The 22,211-nt window shown below is 43.6% G+C and overlaps 1 protein-coding gene across 1 annotated transcript in view; it reads left to right on the forward strand.

Annotated features, from left to right (window-relative positions):
- The first annotated feature begins 4,021 nt into the window (after window positions 1-4,021).
- The window catches only part of LOC120025379 (nuclear factor of activated T-cells, cytoplasmic 3-like), an 81,591-nt gene continuing 63,401 nt past the window's right edge, over window positions 4,022-22,211 (forward strand). Inside the window, exon 1 of the mRNA XM_038969926.1 lies at window positions 4,022-4,457. Coding sequence (XP_038825854.1) covers window positions 4,367-4,457 — 91 coding nt within the window. The 5' untranslated portion in view covers window positions 4,022-4,366. The remainder of the gene's footprint in view (window positions 4,458-22,211) is intronic.

Raw genomic sequence — 22,211 nt, forward strand, 5'->3', positions numbered from 1 at the left:
TTGGGTCTTGATTGATTTTGTTGTTGTTCTTTCAGTAAACAGTGGAGGGCAGTCTACATCAAGGATGAAAACCAGTAAGTCAAACCCGTAAACCACAAAACCTGTCGTATGCTCCACTCAATGTCTATCCTGTGTATGCATTTTACACTCTTCTTCAGAATTTTTGTACCAATTTCTCAGCCAATTTTTCCAGTATTCTTTTGCATTTTTTCATAGTTAAATAAAGGTTAAATTTAAATGTAAAACAATTATGAATAGGCTACATGGTGTCTACATGTAGCTATTTTCACTTAGGTGTTCAATCAAAATGCTTTTTACTGTTATACTCAGTTCAGTTATGTACCAATATGAAATAGATACATTCCTGCCATTTGCTTTCTTTTGGTTCTGTATTTTAATACAAACAAGTAGGCCTAAAGAAAATCCTTTAGAATTCAGATAAAATACATCTGAAATAATCCTGTCTTCTCCGATATTTAGAAAGTTAGAAATAAGCCTCATTCCTCAAGTGAGGAATTCAGACAGATTATTTTGCAATATAATAATAACAGTCAATATTCAACCCATATTATGGCTCATGTCAGTCAACGTGATGCATTGAAGTTGTGCAGTCTGTGTACTATGCTGTGCAGAAGCACAAGCCTCAATCCTTGAAAGAGAGCGTCACATACCTCTCTCACACATAGGACAAGTGAGGGGGTAGAGGGTTTATTTTTTCCCTCACAACTTTCTTTACGAGAACTTAATATCGTTAACCACATCCACACCCTCCCACACAATTTGTGTACACTGTGTTCTTTATCTTCTCCCTTTAAAGGTCATCTGAGAAGATAAGAGGCACACAGGTAACCTGAATTAAGCAGCAACCAGTAGTGGGTCTGGAGACATGCTCTTACAGCAGTAGTGTTATAATGCCTTGGGGTCATGACGATCATATACATTACATACCCATGCATTCTGCATTGTACTCATACAGATGTCAATAAAACAAATAATAACCTACCATACAAAAGAGAATGCATACAAATCCTACTGAGTCAGTGTTTACAGTGTTGGACATGTTGTGAGGTAGGCAAGAGCTAAATCTGTTATTTACTTTTTAAATCTTATTAAAATATTTTTTGAATATGGTTTATTAAAACTGAACTTTCAAAATAACTTTTGTGAAATAACATCAGGGAACTTCAAGGTTAGTAAATTATGTTATTTCTCTATTTTGGCCACATAACACCCTTGTCCTATATAAATCCAATCATTTTCCCATAATATCAATATTGCAGCTATAAAATGCAGTGATTAGTTTGTTGCCTAATGTACCAAAAGAGAGGGTTATGCTTCAACACTGAATTGTCTTTTGAATTAAACTGTAATTTCTAAATTAACTCAACCATGCACTGTCAAGGTAACATACCTTTAGCAGTTTTATCAGTATGATCTCAAACTAGTATATTTTGTAATCTATTTCAATTTCGCCAGCTGATGGCATACAGTGAATGTCAATGAGGTTTACATGTAGTGAGTGCTTTTGCTTGGAAATTTAGACCACACACACGAAATGTGATATTTTTTCCGCATTGCTTTTGTGAACTTCAGTGTCTGTACGCCCACATGTGTCAAACAAAAACATTCTCTTGTTTTTTTCTTATATTTGCTGTGTCCGTTATCTTTCACGAATATTCAATAAGAGGATTCTGTGTATGCAAGTGTTCTGTCTCAATGCACCTCAGACAGCTGCAGAAAAATTCATATTTTTCTATATAGGCCTATATCACTACTGGAATATATTCCCCTATACTCCACAAATATGAACAATGTCCAAGAAGAGTTATCAATTAATGATTTATGTCGGTTCTATAAAGTCATATTCATGTACTTAATGTATTATTGAGGAGAAATGAGCGTAAATGACATTTCCCTTTGATTTCTGTTGATGTATAACTCCTGTGTGCATATGTCATATAGAGTCAGACATCGGCACTTTAAGGTTTCCATTGTTGAACGATGTAATCCAGTATGAGGGGACATTCAACTATCCTCTATGATATTATTGGACCTCTCTGGTGTTATTGAACCTCTCTGGTGTTATGGACCTCCCTGGTTTGATCAAACTTCTCTGGTGTGATTAAACCTCTCTGATGTTATTAAACCTCTGATGTAATGGAACTTCTCTGATGTTTTTTATCGATTGAGCAATTCATTTTTATGATGTAGAAATTAATATTCTAACTAATGTAGCTATGTATTGCACCATGAGGTGCAATGATGTTAGGAGAATGTCCCTGTTTTACATATTTATATTACTATATCTTTAACCAATAACCAGCAACTTTTATTGTTAGTTTTCCAGTACAACAATCAAAGCTACAACAGTACAGAGGCTTATAGAGAAGGTCCTAAGTGTTGATCCAGTATAGCTTTGCATAAGTAGATGGCTGGGTCACAGAGGGGAAATCTTGATACTATCAGGAGGAACAACTCTCTGAGCAGCTGGGTTTATTTCTTATTTATTCTACCATCAGATTTACCCTGCAATAATTCCCAGTAGCTCTTCTTAGCTTTAGCAGTTGAATCCCAGTAGTGCGAGGCTCTATCTGAGCTAAAGTTATTGCACTATTTTTGATCTGTACATTGCACTCTTGAATTAATATATATATATATATATATATATTTGTATTTATAATGTGACCCTCAACTTTCATTCAATGTTATCATGTTTAAGCATACTGTAACGAATGTAAGGAAACAGGCAGGGAGCAGGTCTCGAACCCTCGACCTTCTAGCCCGAGGTCCGGCGCGCTATCGACTGTGCCGCAAAAGCATGCTCGTGCGGCAGAGTCGATTTTCACCCTTATAAACACAGGGTCATTACAATACATTCAGTTAAAGTTTTTTTAAATTTGTATATATATACAACTCTCTGAGCAACTCTCTATATATATACAACTCTCTGAGCAGCTGGGTTTATATATATATATTATATATATATATATATATATAATATAATATAATATATATATTATATATATATATATATATATATATATATATATATATATATATATATATATATATATATATATATATATATATATATATATATATATATATATATATTTAAGTGTGTACTATAAGAGAAAGCCCTGGAGAACAGGTAGGCATAGTAACAAGGACAGAGATCATTAGAACGGCACTGTAACTTGTTGGTGACTGAGGGATCTAGAGGTCAAGTGTGCATCGTGTTATTACGGCCCAATCAGTGATGGACTGTCGCCATGAAAATATAGTTACAATATAGTTAAGAGAGAAGGGTTGAAGGTTGGCTATAATTTGGTTTAATCTAATGATGCACAGAATGGTTGGCAGTGATACAATTACAGTGATTGTGAAATCTGCTCAACACGAAAGGGTTAAAAGGTTTACTTGATCTGCCCAGGCCAGAAAAACTATCCGTATAGTCTATAGGGCAGGGTTCCGCAACTGGCGGGCCATGTTTATAAATGTTGGACATAAAAGAATGTAAAAACACTAGCAAATCAGCTCCACGGGATTTTAATTTTGGAAATCTGTTTCAAATTATTCCCACGCATAATAGGATTACGTGTCAATTCATTCTGATTAAATCCGAGTAGGACAACGGTGCTGTACATCTGGATAACTTTATTATACGCTATAATAAGCTTCATGTTGAGGCAATGAGCTTCAATATGAGATTTAACTACATATCCCAGGAGCTCTTGCCAGCCTTATCCGTGTTTGTGCGTGTGTGTGTGTGAGATAAATGTTTACTGTTAATTTCTGATTGTTTATTTAACTTTTGTTTATTATATATTTCACTTGCTTTGGCAATGTAAACATACTGTATGTTTCCCATGCCAATAAAGCCCTCTGAATTGAATTGAGAGGCAGAGAGTGCCAGCGCTCTGTTGTGTACCCGGGTTTGCTGACGTCACTACTGGAACTGCCCTGTCACGCGCAGTTAGTAAAAGTTGGGATAGAAGGCGCTCCAGTGAGAGGAGTCAGTTTCACCGACAACCTTGTCTGTCTTGTTGACACCAAACAGCGATAAATCAATTTAACGTTCGCAAGGACAAAAGAGTTGACTCGCTGTAGGACAATCAAAAGTTTAACGAGCATTTTATTACCAAACGTCGCCGGGGAGGAAGAATAATTTTTGGATTTATAATCAAGGAAGAAAAACTAGTTAACGCCGCTCACGGGTCGATTGCTCGCTACAATTTTGATTTGCTAAATTAAACAAGTTTTGTTGTTTCAGTTAACTTTAGTTCTGTAAATGTTGTGACATTTAAAATAGTATTTTGCATTAGCCGTCGTTCGTGTGACGGGTGAACCCGAGCTGTCAACCCCGATGACTACTGCAAATTGCACTGGTAATGAGGAGCTGGACTTCAGGCTGATCTTCGGAGAGGACGGCCAACAGCAGTCGCTAGGCCCCGCAGGTTAGAATTGTATCCTTGCTGCGAATACCCAGTAAACTTCTCTTGACGTAGAAGAGTGCACAGATGCGATTACATTGCAAACAACAAGAACATTGCAGAAGGGGCATTGGTTGCAACAGATTAGCTAATGTGAACAAGCTAGGGAATGTTCTGGCAGCAGAAAGTAGAATAAGTAGGCTACACATCAACATTAGTCTTTTCTATTTTTGTATGTGCAGTTACACACTGACTTTTCCACAGTTAAAATATGTGGTTTTAGGAACATGAGCCTAAACAGCAAACAAGCGCGCGACAGCAGCTGTCAAATAGCGGTGTCCTCATGCTAACTAGCTAATTCCCACCAAAAGTTGCAAAACTGTACTAAATAATGTATAAATAATATATTTAAATACTGCAGCACATGCTGAAATGTGTATGTGGCTCCTAGCATAAATAATAATGTAGCTAGCTAGAAATGTATTTCAAAAGACTAGCTTGGCAGCTGAGTAGGTAAGATAGCTAGCTCACGAGAGGACACAGCTGTCAGTTATTCAGACACCTATAGCTTAACAAGAATGCATTATGCCTTGCCTATCAGCTCTACTTGTTTCAAACATTCGCTCCAATCAATCCATTTTATTATCGATTATGCTTCAGAAAACGAATTGAATAGGTTTGAAACCGCAATGCCATGAACTTGGCAGCATTGGGAACGTCATATTGTAAGACACTTTACCACTTTACCATTCACAACTCTTCCATTTGTAATCTAACTTGTTAGTAACGTTAGTGGTCATGCAATCGATGTTGTTGATCATAATACTGAATAGAACTTAAAAAGTACAACAATTAGACATAAATAGCAATATAGTGAATGTAATAACATAGTTATTAGTATTACAAGCAGGCACATATTCTCTATTTTTCTGCTTAGTTATTCTAAATGACCTTCTCAGAAATTAAGAGGTTATTACATTAAGTAATATTACTCCCTTTAACTATTTATTTGTAATGCAGATAAATGTGTAATGTGTATGTTTAAATTAGAGTATTTGGTACGTTGACTATGCAGCTTGACAAAACACCATTACAACAATAAACAACACAATAAATTAAACTTAATTAATAACGAAACTGCATATTTTCCAGTATACAAGACACCTCACAACCTAGTATAAACAAGTTTTTTTTTGCATAATTTCTTTGGATAATTTCTTTGGCCAATAAGTCCAAACACATCCAATAACACTATGTCACCCTGCTGCCATTTCAATCATCTCTACAGTTTGCGCCCAGTTTGCCGGCCACAGTGGCCCAATACAGTATTTGACTCTCACAGATAGAGAGTCAAATACTGTGTGTGTGAGAAGGTGGGGGTTCATATCAGAATCTCAGTGTGACCAGGTGTGCAGAGAAAGAACCAGATCTGTGGAAGTCTGGTGATGCATCATGCCACAATATTCTATTTGTGTTTGGTTTGTGTATTTTGGACGGTTGTTTTGGAAACAAGACTAGACAAGGGGTTTAACTATTCTGAGACAAGAGAAGACAAGCAAGCTGCCATTCATTCATTCATAACCACAGATCTAGGAGTTCCATGCTATTTCAAAAGCATCTGTCTTTCACGTAGCTAGAATGCATGCTTGGATTCTGTGAAACTAAAAGAAGCACAACTGTTTTAATTCAAACCCTAAATTCAGTGTAGGGCGACTGCAACTTACATTTTATCTTGAAAGCTTGATTACCAGTTTTGATTAAATAGGGCCAATATCTGCAGAGTTAGACAGAGTTAAGCCTAGCTCTGCCCTTTTCATGAAGCTCTGGTAAAACTATGAATCCAAGGCTTGGCTAGTCCTTTCTCCTCCGCAATCAATTTTTCCCTAGATTATAAATAAGTCTAATTTGGAGACGAGTAGGGAAAAGTGAAAAAAGTGCTTTTGGAATAAGTCAAGGAATCAAAACGCCACTGTGCAAGTGGTTTTAATCTGGTTGGACTGTGTCCCTTGGCCCGTATGGCTAGTGCCTGTTCACATTAATAACTGGAGTGTAACGCAGAGACACAGAACCAGAGTAACGGTGAGTTGAACGGTATGGCTCCAAGTTGAATTGCTCTCTTTCTCTTTCTCCTTCCTCCTCAGCCCTAGCCTCACTCACACAAGTCAGGGCTCGCTAGAACAACCTGGAACACTGCTAGTAAGCTTTCAGTCTGACCTACTCTACCGCAGTAGGTCTTATCTCTGTGTATAAACGTGTGATTAAGAAGACTGCACTGTGTCACACTTGGTCTCTTACTCACTCACTCACTCACTCACTCACTCACTCACTCACTCACTCACTCACTCACTCACTCACTCACTCACTCACTCACTCACTCACTCACTCACTCACTCACTCACTCACTCACTCACTCACTCACTCACTCACTCACTCACTCACTCACTCCTTCCTTCCTCATCAGCCCTAGCCTCTCTCTCTCCCTCTCTCTCCTTCCTCCTCAGCCCTAGCCTCTCTCTCTCCTTCCTCCTCAGCCCTAGCCTCTCTCTCTCCTTCCTTCTCAGCCCTAGTCTCTCTCTCTTTCTCTCTCTCTCCTTCCTCCTCAGCCCTAGCCTCTCTCTCTCTCTCTCTCTCTCTCTCTCTCTCTCTCTCTCTCTCTCTCTCCTTCCTCCTCAGCCCTAGCCCCTCTCTCTCTCTCTCTCTCTCTCTCTCTCTCTCTCTCTCTCTCTCTCTCTCTCTCTCTCTCTCCTTCCTCCTCAGCCCTAGCCTCTCTCTTTCTCTCTCTCTCTTTCTCTCTCTCTCGTTCTCTCTCTCGCTTTCCTCCTCAGCCCTAGCCTCTCTTTCTTTCTCTCTCTCGCCTTCCTCCTCAGCCCTAGCCTCTCTCTCTCCTTCCTTCTCAGCCCTAGCCTCTCTCTCTCCTTCCTCCTCAGCCCTAGCCTCTCTCTCTCTCTCTCTCTCCTTCCTCCTCAGCCCTAGCCTCTCTCTCTCCTTCCTCCTCAGCCCTAGCCTCTCTCTCTCTCTCTCTCTCTCTCCTTCCTCCTCAGCCCTAGCCTCTCTCTCTCTCTCTCTCTCTCTCTCTCCTTCCTCCTCAGCCCTAGCCTCTCTCTTTCTCTCTCTCTCTTTCTCCCTCTCTCTCTTTCTCTCTCTCTCTCCTTCCTCCTCAGCCCTAGCCTCTCTTTCTCTCTCTCTCTTTCTCCCTCTCTCTCTTTCTCTCTCTCTCTCCTTCCTCCTCAGCCCTAGCCTCACTCACACAAGTCAGGGCTCTCTAGAACAACCTGGAGCACCTCTATTTCCTACATTTGTATTTATTTAGTTTCTTGAACTGTGCTGTTATGACTGTTCATCACAGAGGATCGTAATGTTAACAGCAATTATGTGATTGTATTTATTTAGTTTCTTGAACTGTGCTGTTATGACTGTTCATCACAGAGGATCGTAATGTTAACAGCAATTATGTGGTTATTAATAAAGTAACTATGAACCCAGAGAAATAGCCCAGCAGATTTCCATCCTCTCAAATAGAACAGTACCTTAGTTACAGGTAGTGACAGACATGTTATTCTCAGTCACTCTCTGAATCCTGTCAGTAAGGTATGTAGTACCCAGCTGTTTGTTTACATAGCCTAATTGAATAGTGAAGGTTAGTGTAAGAACCATTGAGAAAAAACACATGAGCCTATGTAGTCTAGACCTACCCCATTTCTTAACTTTTCAGTCTGACCTACTCTACCGCAGTAGGTCTTACCACTGTGAATAAACGTGTGATTAAGAAGACTGCACTGTGCCAAGCTTGGACTTTCTCTTCAAAGGCTTTATTTGCATCGGAAACGTGTTTACATTGCCAAAGCACGTGAAATGAACAAACCTGAGAAGACACAAAACAACAAATATTGCATTCAAAAAGGTTTAAAATATAACATTTGTTATATTATCAGCTATGTACAGTGTTTTAGCAATGTGCCAAAAGTTGTAGTACGAATAGTAGGGGAAGATAGATAAATATTATTGGTATATCCACTGGTTGACCTTTGATCAATGGCAATGGGCTACACATCTTGCCGAAGAGATTGCAAACTGAGGTATTTTGTCTAACAGATATGGGAGTTTATCAATGTTTGATATGTTTTGAAATTCTTTGTCAGTGTGATCTGTGGGAAATATGTATCTCTAATGTAGTCATACATTTATCAGGAGGTTAGGAAGTGCAGCTCAGTTTCCACCTCATTTTGTGGGCAGTGTGCACATAGCCTGTCTTCTCTTGAGAGCCAGGTCTGCTTATGGCAGCCTCTCAATAGCAAGGCTATGCTCACTGAGTCTGTACATAGTCAAGGATGTTCTTAATTTGGGGTCAGTCAAAGTGGTCAGGTATTCTGACTCTGTGTACTCTCTGCATAGGGCCAGATAGCATTCCAATTTGCTCTGTTTTTTGGTTGAGTCTTTCCAGTGTGTTAAATGGTTATCTTTTTGCTTTCTCATAATTGTGTTGGGTCTAATTATGTTGCTATCCTAGAGAAGAGTCCCCTCAGCCAGCTGGTACTGGGGCTCTGTTCACAAACAGACTCCACAGAGCCCCAGAACCAGCTGGCTGAGGGGACTCTTCTCTAGGTTAATCTCTCTGTAGGTGAGGGCTTTGTCTTTCTCTCTCTCGTGATTTGTTGTTCAGGAAGTGATACATTCCAGTGAGTGCTGTAGTAAAAGGCATTAGCCTAACTCAGTCAATGCTGAAGGGTTTTCCCCCACTACTGTAGGCCTACAACAGTGTTGAATGGAAGAGGGAAAAACATGGACTAATAAGTCCTTCAAATGGAATAACAATTTGACAGAATGTTCAACTCTACTGCCAGGATTAGGCCTAGGCTGTAGTCTAAAGTAGCAACCTGTCATTTTGACGAGGTTATTCATTTAAAGGGTAAGGGCGTATTCACTTCTCACTGAAACTCCAGAGTAGTTGGGATAAACTATAGATATACTGTAATATGGTCCTTTTTTCCCTTATGATATTTAAGAAACAAACTGTAATTCTTTTTCTACCCCTACATGGTAGCTCGTGTGCTCGTGTGCTATTGAGCGAGGCTGTGTACAGTGAAAAGTGAAGATGTAACACCAAACCTTTTAGGAGCCTTTTGACCCTGTCTGCCTTCTCATCCTTCCCAACTGTCATGGCCGTATGACACAAAAGACGTCATAGAGAAGGTGGCTGGAGGTAAGTAAGTGAGGGCCCATTTGGGTGGCAGTCTAGAGGTGGTGTCAGTGAGGGCCCATTGGGTGGCAGTCTAGTGGTGGTGGGAGTGAGGGCCCTATTGAGTGGCAGTTTAGTGGTGGTGGGAGTGAGGGCCCTATTGAGTGGCAGTCTAGTGGTGGTGGGAGTGAGGGCCCTATTGAGTGGCAGTCTACAGTGCCCAGACATGCCATGTGGGCTTTAAATTGCAGTGCAATGACAGAGGAGGAGTGGGCAGCTCCTCCCCCCTGTTGTTAAGGGGAACAGGGAAAGGTTCTGTCCGCTCCCTTTCTCTTACCCTTTTTTGTCTTCTTTCTTTCTCTCTCTTCTGGTCCTTTTTCTCTCACATCCGGTGGCCTGTCTGGCAGCTCTGGGTCTGTCATCATCGTACCACCTCAGAGCTGTGCAAGCCTCAACAAGGACCATGCATGCTTCCTCTCTTTCTTCTTTTCTCTTCTTCTCCTCCCTCCCTCCCTTCTCACCCACGAAGGATATGGGAGACCACCAGTTATTTCAATCTAAGAGAGAGCCTGAACCAGACGAATGAAATCTCCAAATGCTGGCAATCTTGGCGTAAACTAACTGTAATCAGGTTTGATTTGGCGTAAGCTAGTACATCGGTTGACATGTTGGTATGTTGTAGAGTGGAATTTGTACAGAGTTTGATGTTGTAATGTAGTAGTATTGCGTCATAGCTGAAACCCAGTGAAGAAATCAACTAAGTGACAGTCCGAATTTTTTTTGGAGGAGATCTGTTGCTCTTGACTTCTAGTTTGTTCTTGTGCTTGCCCCAGCTTCATCTGTCTGGACTTGACTCCTGGCTCTGTCTGTCTCAGTCGTGGGAAAGACTGAAATTACATCGCTCTCATGGTGGACTATTTTGGGCTCTCAGAGAGAGTGATAGGGGGCAGCAGGCGGCAGGTTTCAGACAGCTCTGTTAGATCAGGAGTCCCCCAGCAGCAGGCAGGTCTGAAGCTGTCCAGTCCACAGAGCAACATCGCTTCACCGTTACCGTTTAACGGGTGCTAGGAGCGGAAGAATGTTGTGCGCGATGTCAACAGGTGAGTGACTGTATGTCCGACTCCCAGACTCTGGCCAGCTGTGTGTGTTGTGGGGGTGTAACCGGCTCAGATGAGGGACTGGGTCTGTGTTGCAGGACCCTTATCAAGTGTGTCTGGCAGACTAACAATGTATCAAGTTATAAATTACAAAGCATTATTTCTCTAATTTGTGGAGTTTTCCTTTGTGAAAAATGAGTCACATTCAGGCCTATAACCAAGGTTAAACTGAGTGGTGAAGACTTAAAGCTGCAATCTGTAACTTTTTGGGCGACCCGACCCAATTCGCATAGAAATATGTGTTTTTGAGCTGTAGTTCTCATTGACAGCAAGTCTAAGAAGCGATAGATCTGTTCTATGTGCGCTATTTTTATGCTTCTCCTTCTTAAGTTTCTTTTTTTGTGTATTTCACTTTCAGTTTTGTACACCAACTTCAAACAGCTGAAAATATAATATTTTTGGTTATGGAAAATACATTTCACAGAGATTTAGATAGTACAATGATTCTCTACACTATACTGGCTTATTTTGTCTCATAAACTGAAATTAGGCGAACTATGAGAACTTTAGCAACCAGGAAATGGCAGAGCAATTTCTGCATAGTGCACCTTTAAACATACTATGACCACTAACACTACAGTCTCAACTGTTGTGTATTGTACTCTATGCAGGACTCCACATGTTTAAAGTACATTAGGTATTTGGGGCATACTGTAGCCTGTCTCTGTTCAGTGGAGCACACAGCTTAGAGTGAGAGGGCTTAACAGTTTGGTTGCCAGCAGTGAACCCTGGTTGGATTCGTTAACACTGAGGATATGTGGGCTAGTTGGCCAGGTGGGTGCCCCAACCCCCTAACCCTCCAGAGTGGACAGTGTGGAGCTGAGCTGAGGGGGTCTGGCCTGGAGGAGCCCTGGTCTGGAGTGATGAGAGAGACGTTTGTTTCCCAGGGCGAGGCACGAGCAGCTATGTGTGGCATCTGTCTACTTTAAATTTAGTGTAACTGAAGCTACCACTGGCCATGCTACACTGTATAAACATGCGGGGAAGAAGAGAAAGTTGTTGAACTCTTGCATTTAGTTTTCCCCCTCCCTGTTCCTCTTTGAAGAGGCGGGCATAGCTGTATTACACTGGTCTCAGTAAGAGCTGTTGCTGCTGAATCCCAGTTTATTTTAGGCTGTGCCTGTAAGCCCTGTTTTAGTCAGTGGCGACTCTGCCCCATCTGTTTTGAGCTCCATCTTTCTATTTAAAAAAAAAATACTTTTTGGGGAGGATGCCTGTTTTGTATGTTATTGTGACATTAATACGTGTCACGCATCAGTTTTCAAACAATGTACAACAATATATAAAAATAAATTGAGTTAATAAAGCCGCATTTAAACTTGGTCTCGTTTTTGCTTTCTTGAGTAAGGCAGCTCCAAAATACAGGTGTTTCAGCCTAGCTCAGTGCTTTCTTTGGTGGTGGGGCAGCCAGCAGAACATATATGAAGCGTAGGGGTTGGTAATGTTCTCTAGTTGCGCCGTGATTGGCTCAGTGTTCTGTCACTCATGGGGACACTAGGTCACCGCCAAATCTAAGGGTAGAGCTTGAAAATTCAAGCTCCTTGGGTACTGCCATTAAGCTACATTACAAGTGCCCATCCAAGAAGGCTCAAGGTCATTGACCACAGATAAAATTACATCAAGTCACGTTATATCTACAGCAGCTTTGATTGGACTGTCAAAATCATACTTTAAAAAATCTTAGCTAGCAAGCTAGCAGTCATCATCATGAGTCAAGTCAACAATCTACTGGCAAATCCTTTTTAATCCTTGTCATATGAAGATAAAGCAACCACTAGCCTGCTCTTCAGTGGAGTGGGTGTGTGGTCTGGGTTTAAGGGTCTCTTTTTACAAGATTAAAAGGATAAATATTCAACCATTGGCCATGGTGTCAATCCAGCATGAATTCTGTCGCGCTCAAAACAACTGGAAACTCAGAACTGGGAAATCTGTTTTCAGTGAGTTCAAGACAACTGGGAGCTCTGAGAAATGAGGTCCAACTGGGAAAATAGGTTTTGAACGGTCATCCAACTCGGAATTGAATGTCCGGAACTCGGGCCTCTTTCTAGAGCTCTAACCTGAAGATCACTGACGTCATCATGATTCAACCTTGTTTTTTTCAGAGTTCCCATAAATCCAGAGAATGCCAGACTTTGATGACAAAGTTTGATTGCAATTTTCCCATGAAGGACCACCGAAGTTAACTAAAAAAACATTATGAAAGTTTTGTTTTTCACAAAATGTGGGAAAGTTTGGGTTTGTGAACAATTTATGACCTTTCAACTTATTTCGATATGGTTTGATGTCGGTAGCCTGTTGATGAGTAACACTTTGTGATTGGTTGGAGAAAACCATGCTATTTAGGCCTACATTTCAGTGGAGGTAATTTGCGTAACATGATGATGCAAGCGTTCTACAACTGTCTGTGTAGTGTCTAGTGGAGAGGGGGCCTTTGGTAATTAAATAGAAATAGCCTTGACGAAGCTAATGTGAAATATAAATGTCAGTTTGTCTATCTACCCTCTGGCATTTAACATGGCCTTGTGAGTGTGCAGAGAAAGATCTCGGTGAGTGTGCAAGGGTTCCCTTCCACTTCACAAGCCCCCAGACAGAGGCAGCACGGCCATATCTCCACCCAGGGACACTGCACTTCCTTCTTACGGTCCCGAAGGTCCACCTCTTCCTTCTCCACTCCATGGTTGCACAATTTACTCTAAGAGCCAGCAGCTTACTGCTGCTGTTACAGTTGTGTAATTAACCTGAGAGGAGGGACATCATCACTAGGGACTGTGACTGGGGAGGAGAGGGGAGTGGAGGAGAAGGATGTTACATACATTATTATAATGATATTACATATTATATTCCTATTATACTGTATGATAAATAATACATATTATGATATGAGTCTGTTAAATGTTGTCTCAGCCCAGAGACCCTAAGGGATGCTGAGTTAGTGAAGGACTCCTAATGCAGTAGGCCTTCGTCTTCATCTACTCAGGTCCACCTTCAAGTTGTTTTCCAACTGACTGTGCGTTGAGTTTTATTTATAGGAGACAAACAAATATTGTAGTTGAAATTCAATGTGATTACTTAGCACTAAGAGGTGTGTGCACACATTCTGGGGCCACCCCATCCTTTCACACTGTATTTTGGCAGTTAGATCATATACCTATTTAGTTCAGTCTCTGCTCTTTACCAGACTCACAGTTTACAAATGTCAACGCAGATTTCTGTCATGTACACAGTCACAGTTTTACTCTCACTCCCACACAGTATTTCTCTGCTCTGTCTCCCTTGCTTTCACTCCTCCCTCTCCCTAGCTCTCCCCCTGTCTTTCCCCCCTCCCCCCTCTCTTTCTCTGGATCAGGCGCATGCACAGTCAGCGCGGACAAGCATATTGTTTAAATGTCACCCTGGCTAGGTTGTGCTGTGAGCAGAGCAGTAGCCACTGATGTTATCTATCTGCCCTGGGTTATTGCAGGCTGTTGGGCTGTGTTATCGTCACTACTGCAAAGGACAATCATCTAATGTACTGTAGCTAGGGGTCACCGCTCATACTGCCTGACCACTGTTAACCAATGGATGCAGCCTGGGTAGTTTGACAGTCAGTGACCAACCACGGTTGACTGTATGAAGCCTATTGGTACATAGGCAACTGGATAAATATATGTGATCTGAAAAATAGAAGTACCCAAGCCTATATAAAAAATGTAACATAACATTTATGCAAAAGGGAATTCCCTGTCTTATGGGACTAATATTAACTGATTAAATAAGTAAACTAAAATGAGTTTAAATGCTATAGTAGGCTATATGAATAGCCTTTGTCTGTGAACCTATTGCACTGTTTTAAAAAAAAATTCAGGTGGCCACTGGGCCACTCAATGTTTATCCTTTAATGTTATCATTAAGCATGAGATGCTTTATTTATCTAACAAACATGTGTTAGCGTTGGCTAAGCCAGCCGTCAGGTTCATTGAGCCTCGACGGGGCCGGATGTACTATTTCAGACCGTCAGTGCGGTCAAAAGTATGGTCTAGTAATAATAACATCAAAGTCCTGCCAGTGCTAAGCTACTATCCTGTCAAATCATCTATCAAATAAATGGTAGATTAGACCTACCTAGAGCTGTACTGCACAAGTTATGATCATCACTAAATGGAGCGGCAGCCTAGCGGTTAGAGCTTTAGGCCAGTAGCCAAAAGGTCGCTGGTTTGAGTAAAATCTGTCACTCTGTCGATGTGCTCTCAAGCTGTACTAATATGGCTGACCCTGTAAAACAACACATTTCACTGCACCTATCCGTTGTATGTGACAATAAAACATCTTTAAAACAAAATATTTAGCTATTTTCTATTTCTATATAACTCCTTTGCTCTTTTTGTCTCTGTCTCTCTCCCCCTTCTCTCTTTCCCTCCCCCTCTCTCACACACGTAGCCGACCTACAGAGTTCAACGGGAGGTTTGAGGCATCCCCACTCCTCCCCCTCTCTAGTCAGCTTTGAGGGCCACAGGTGTAGGCCAGGCCAGCCCTACTAACACTAATATACAGTACAGTATGCTTGCCGTGTGCGTCACAGCCTCTGTTTTAGAAATGGGGGCAGGTGGCCAGCCAGTCAGTCAGCCAGACAGGCAGGCAGCTCAGTTGTTGGATAGGCAGAACAGAAAGGAAGTAATTAAATGTGTTGTTCAGGGAGTCACTATTGTCTGATAATGATGATGCATCAAATCCAAGGCATTATTTGACCAAAATCCAAACCATTGAATAATGGTTATAATTGTGTAACGATGTGTAATTGAGCTATTACAGACGGTAATAGTTATACAATTGCATCATTAAAAAGCTGCTGCAAAATGTTGAGGGTAGATAGACGGCCTTTTACTACAGTAAGTAACAGAAATGATGAGCTAGAAATGGACTGTTCTTTATGTTATTTCAGAGGTGGTTGGATGGCTAATAGTACTCAATGCAAGTCCTGCTTCAGTCAATGAGTCCCCCACTGTTCCAGCCCCTGGCTCTGTGTTAGTCAGCAGCTCTTGAGGAGAGTAGAAAGGAGAGCCACAAAGCCCAGTGTGCAGGGGGTCTAAACAGAGACGTGTGTCTAATCAACCTGCCTGGATACACAAAGGGAATCCAGGGTTAGGTTACTACTGTTACCTCCAGGCCTCACACACACTGACTGAGCCCTGTGTGGCGCAGGTGGCTCTGGAGGACAGGTAGAGTGCACACCCTGACTGAGCCCTGTGTGGCGCAGGTGGCTCTGGAGGACAGGTAGAGTGCACGCACACTGACTGAGCCCTGTGTGGCGCAGGTGGCTCTGGAGGACAGGTAGAGTGCACGCACACTGACTGAGCCCTGTGTGGCGCAGGTGGCTCTGGAGGACAGGTAGAGTGCACGCACACTGACTGAGCCCTGTGTGGCGCAGGTGGCTCTGGAGGACAGGTAGAGTGCACGCACACTGACTGAGCCCTGTGTGGCGCAGGTGGTTCTGGAGGACAGGTAGAGTGCACGCACACTGACTGAGCCCTGTGTGGCGCAGGTGGCTCTGGAGGACAGGTAGAGTGCACGCACACTGACTGAGCCCTGTGTGGCGCAGGTGGCTCTGGAGGACAGGTAGAGTGCACGCACACTGACTGAGCCCTGTGTGGCGCAGGTGGCTCTGGAGGACAGGTAGAGTGCACGCACACTGACTGAGCCCTGTGTGGCGCAGGTGGCTCTGGAGGACAGGTAGAGTGCACGCACACTACCATTCAAAAGTTTAGGGTCACTTAGAAATGTCCTTGATTTTGAAAGAAAAGTTTTAAAAAATTGTCCATTTAAAATAACATCAAATTGATCAGAAATACAGTTTATACATTGTTAATGTTGTAAATGACTATTGTAGCTGGAAACTGATTTTATGGAATATATACATATGCGTACAGAGGCCCATTATCAGCAACCATCACTCCTGTGTTCAAATGGCACGTTGTTAGCTAATTGAAGTTTATCATGAAAAATCAGCCTTTTCCAGCTACAATAGTCATTTACAACATTACCAATGTCTACACTGTATTTCTGATCAATTTGATGTTATTTTAATGGACAAAAATGTTGCTTTTCTTTCAAAAACAAGGATATTTCTAAGTGACCCCAAACTTTTGAATGGTAGTGTATGTACGCACTAACGCATGCATGAGTGCACGCACACACAGCACCGGTGTAGCAGCACAGAGAAAAAGGGTAAATGAAAGAACAGTTCATGGTGATGAATTTGTCACGCGAGAGAGAGGTAGAGTGAGGCAACAAGAGAGTGGTAGATCCCCTTACTATAACCGGAGGCTGTTTCTTAGGACAAGATGTGTGTCAGTAATAATGACCGGATGACCCTGACCCACTCCAGGGCAGGGTAGACCATGAGGAGAGCCTGTACCAGGGAAGGAGAGGAGAAGAGGCGTGGGCGGCCAGACCAGTGAGAATCCCCAGGCCTCCAGAGAGAAGGTGATGTCTGAGGCAGGTTGAGACCCCTCGGAGGCCTCTTAGCTGAGGCTGCCCGTCAGGTTGCCTGGGGATGGTGGACAATGCAACATGGATGACCCTGGGGTGTGTCACGGAGAAGCCTATCCTACATCACCTATAGCAAAACTTCTCTTTAACTCCACTGCCAGGCGATTTCCAGCTATTATTAGCTTAGGAACAGCAAAGCCTCTTAGGGCTCTTTATTTAACCAGATCGGCAGTCTGATGTTGGGGCACTTTTTAGTTGTGTATGACGCAATCCTCTTGCAGCCTGTCAGGAGTGGAGAAGAGAGGAGAGGAGCAGGGGCCTCAGGCCAGGCCAGACCAGGAGTAGAGTAAAGCAGCTGTGCTTTCTATTCATTGTCTGGTTAGATTATGAGATGTTCAGATGAGATAAAGGAGAGTTTAACTCATCTGACCTCATGTCTTACCAGGAACTTTTCCAGAGGACTGACTCATATCTCGTATGAGGCTCTGTTAATGTCATAAATCATAGATCCATTAATTCAACCTTTGAGCATGTGGGTTGGTGTGTGTGCGCGCACGTGCGTGCATACGTGCGTGGGCCGGAGTGTTGTGTGTGTGTGAGGGAATTTTAATTATAGTTTGTTGATATAATGGTTCTAAAACAGGGACAGGAGGGTTGTTGTCATGTTGACCAGCTTTCTTAGACCTGTCTGATACACATGCATCCCCGACTACCCTCTCCCCCTCTCCTCCTCCGTCCCCCACTTCTTCTCCTCCCCCCTCTCCTCCTCCGTCCCCCTGTCCTCCTCTCCTCCTCCTTCCCCCTCTCCCTCTCTCCTCCTTCCCCCTCTCCTCCTCCGTCCCCCTCTCCTCCTCCTCCGTCCCCCTCTCCTCCTCCGTCCCCCTCTTCTCCTCCTGAGAGCAGGTGGTGGGGGTCTGACACCCCCAGGGGAGCCCCCCTCACCAGGTATTCAGTGGCAGTCCAGTGGGCTAATCTGGTCTCAGAGAGGGGTGTGAGCACCCGGTCCACACCCGCTCCACTCCACTCCTCCCTCCCCCATGTCTATCCCCTGCCTCCCCCCAGAAGCCCCCCCCCTTTCTTCTCTCCCTCCCCCTTCTGTCTTTTTCTCTCAACCCTCCCCCTCTCTGTCTGTAAACCTCTTTCCCCTTCCCTCCTCCCCCCAGAAGACCATCCAGTGAGATGAAACCGTGGCATTAACAGGAGGGTTTCAGATCAGTCATCTGAGGAGGCTGGCAGAGCTTGTGGAGCAAGAGGGTTTCCACATCATAAAACATACATCTAATGAGCTCTTAGACTGGTCATGCAGAGCATTTAGACACACTTTCACTCACATACAGACTGTAGCCTATATGCTGTATACAGTACAGTTAGACTTCACAGGCCTTTCCAATGCCATGTGGAAGTAGGACAATGATGAGACTTTTGACAATAGCTATGTTTCCATCAGGTTGGCGACCGATTTCATGCGAATATTCTAAAATCCACATTTTCCCACCAGAGATGTTTCCATCAAATTGACTTGTTGTGAGTAAAAGGCTGTGAGTGATGATGTAGTGCAAATAAAAATGACTTGTGAGATTAAATTCTCATGTACCAAATGGGTTTCCATCGCATTTTCATTTTTCATTTTTCTCTACTGATGGTTTTATCACAAAAAATGTTGCTTTTTGTAGCGAAAGTGCCCCAGGGTTTCCGTTAGGAAAATGTGGTGCTGGACATTTGACCGGCGACATTTCAATTTACCGGAAATGTTGAGAAATTTAAAATTTGTAACCTGAGTAGGGCGTCCACCCACGGTGCTCAGAATGACAGAAATCACATTTAGAATATGGTCATTCATATTAACAGAACAATGATGTGGTCCTTCTTAACAAATTCTGATGTTCACTTTGAACATGTTAGAATAACATTTACTTTTCCACAGCCAACAAGACGAGTAACAAACAGCAAAATCACTAGCCAATGTCAATCTACTATAGTAGAAAAGTTTAGTCTACCTATTCTTTAGTCAGCTTGTGGAGAAAGAAATAGCCTGTTCCTAACAGACTCTGGGACAGTTGTGGGACGATAGATCCCACATTCATACAACCAGTATGCTACATAAATACAACAACATTCAAATGCAATGAGTCTGATGCAACAGATCAGAACATTTAGCTTAAAATGTTAATAAACTATTATTTCTTCACATAAGTGCAGCCATGCGCACAAGGCAGTAGGCTACACGTGAATGTTCATTTCATAATGCAATCAGCAGGAAAACACCACTGTCAAAAGGGCACTTCACATGTGAACAGTTTCATGTGACAGAGATGAACATATCTGTTAGAAATGTAGATAGGGCCCTTCCCACTCTGTCGCTTATTGTGGTACATTATTTTGTAGACAGTTCTTGATAGAATAAAACAAAGAGCCCTTCATAAGAACCAGAAGATCTTTAATGTCCCACTGCTGGGCAAATTGGATTGAGATCAGATGGCTTCACTGCTTCCTTTGTTAATTAACTCATGTGTTGTGTCTGACTGACTCTGTGTAACGATTCTCTAGCTCTTCCTCCTCCTCGGACGAGGAGAGGAGAGAGGGATCAGAAGACCAATGTGCAGCGAGGTATGATGACATATTATTTATTACAAGGAACAGACGAAGACGGAAAACTCTTGAACAACAATACAAAACAACAAACGAAGTAGACAGACCTGGACTACGAACTTACACGTAACGAAGAACGAACGAACCAGTACTGACTACAAACAAAACGAACGAACGAACGATACAGTCCCGTATGGTGCAACAAACACTGACACAGGAACAACCACCCACAACAAACAATGTGAAAACACCTACCTTAATATGGCTCTCAATCAGAGGAAATGAAAACCACCTGCCTCTAATTGAGAACCATATCAGGTCACCCTTTAACAAACATAGAAACACATAACATAGACTACCCACCCAAACTCACGCCCTGACCGTCAAACACATACAAAATAACAGAAAACCGGTCAGGAACGTGACATAACCCCCCCCTCAAGGTGCGTACTCCGAACGCACCACCAAAAGTCTAGGGGAGGGTCTGGGTGGGCGTCTGACCACGGTGGTGGCTCAGATGGCGCTGGGGAGACGGATGGCTCAGATGGCGCTGGGGAGACGGATGGCTCAGATGGCGCTGGGGAGACGGATGGCTCAGATGGCGCTGGGGAGACGGATGGCTCAGATGGCACTGGGCAGACGGATGGCTCTGGCCGGATGAGGCGCACTGTAGGCCTGGTGCGTGGTGCCGGAACTGGAGGCACCGGGCTAAGGACACGCACCTTCAGGCTAGTGCGGGGAGCAGGGACAGGGCACACTGGACTCTCAAAACGCACTATGGACCTGGTGCGTGGTACCGGCACTGGTGGCACCGGGCTGAGAGCACGCACATCAGGACGAGTACGGGGAGAAGGAACAGTGTGTACAGGGCTCTGGAGACGCACAGGTGGCTTAGTGCGTGGTGCCGGAACTGGAGGCACTGGGCTGGAGACACGCACCATAGGGAGAGTGCGTGGAGGAGGAACAGGGCTCTGGAAACGCACTGGAAGCCTGGTGCGTGGAGTAGGCACTGGTGGTACTGGGCTGAGGTGGCGCCGGAAATACCGGACCGTGCAGGCGTACTGGCTCCCTTGAGCACCGAGCCTGCCCAACCTTACCTGGTTGAATGCTCCCCGTCGCCCGCCCAGTGCGGGGAGGTGGAATAACCCGCACCGGGCTATGAAGGCGAACCGGGGACACCATGCGTAAGGCTGGTGCCATGTAAGCCGGCCCAAGGAGACGTACTGGAGGCCATATATGAAGAGCCGGCTTCATGGCACTTGGCTCAATGCCCAATCTAGCCCTACCAGTGCGGGGAGGTGGAATAACCCGCACCGGGCTATGAACACGTACAGGAGACACCGTGCGCTCTACTGCGTAACACGGTGTCTGCCCGTACTCCCGCTCTCCACGGTTAGCCTGGGAAGTGGGCGCAGGTCTCCTACCTGCCCTCGGCCCACTACCTCTTAGCCCCCCCCCCCCCAAGACATTTTTGGGGTTTCTTCCCGGGCTTCCGTGCTAGCCGCGTACCTTCATATCCCCGCTCCTGGGCTGTGGCTGCCTCCTTCTCCTCCCCAGAGCGGCGATTCACTCCCACCTTAGCCCATGGTCCTTTTCCTTCTATGATTTCCTCCCAACTCCAGAAATCCTGCAATCCTTGTTTCGTGGACCACTGTTCGTGGTCCCGCTGCTTGGTCCGGGTCTGGTGGGTGGTTCTGTAACGATTCTCTAGCTCTTCCTCCTCCTCGGACGAGGAGAGGAGAGAGGGATCAGAAGACCAATGTGCAGCGAGGTATGATGACATATTATTTATTACAAGGAACAGACGAAGACGGAAAACTCTTGAACAACAATACAAAACAACAAACGAAGTAGACAGACCTGGACTACGAACTTACACGTAACGAAGAACGAACGAACCAGTACTGACTACAAACAAAACGAACGAACGAACGAACGATACAGTCCCGTATGGTGCAACAAACACTGACACAGGAACAACCACCCACAACAAACAATGTGAAAACACCTACCTTAATATGACTCTCAATCAGAGGAAATGAAAACCACCTGCCTCTAATTGAGAACCATATCAGGTCACCCTTTAACAAACATAGAAACACATAACATAGACTACCCACCCAAACTCACGCCCTGACCGTCAAACACATACAAAATAACAGAAAACCGGTCAGGAACGTGACACTCTGTTCTAGCTGTATCTCTGTCAGTGGTCACAGACAAGACAGGGAGATGACCATTTCTGTCTGTCTCTCTCTGTCTCTCTCTGTCTCTGTCTTGTCTCTCATCATTGAGTGAGTGATGTTAATGAACTGAGCTGGCAGCCTGCAGTGTGGTAGGGTTGAGTATTAATTGATGGCTGGCCATGCTACCTCAATAATTTAGAACAGC

Source organism: Salvelinus namaycush, chromosome 30, assembly GCF_016432855.1.
Source record: "Salvelinus namaycush isolate Seneca chromosome 30, SaNama_1.0, whole genome shotgun sequence".
NCBI classification, from domain to species: domain Eukaryota; kingdom Metazoa; phylum Chordata; class Actinopteri; order Salmoniformes; family Salmonidae; genus Salvelinus; species Salvelinus namaycush.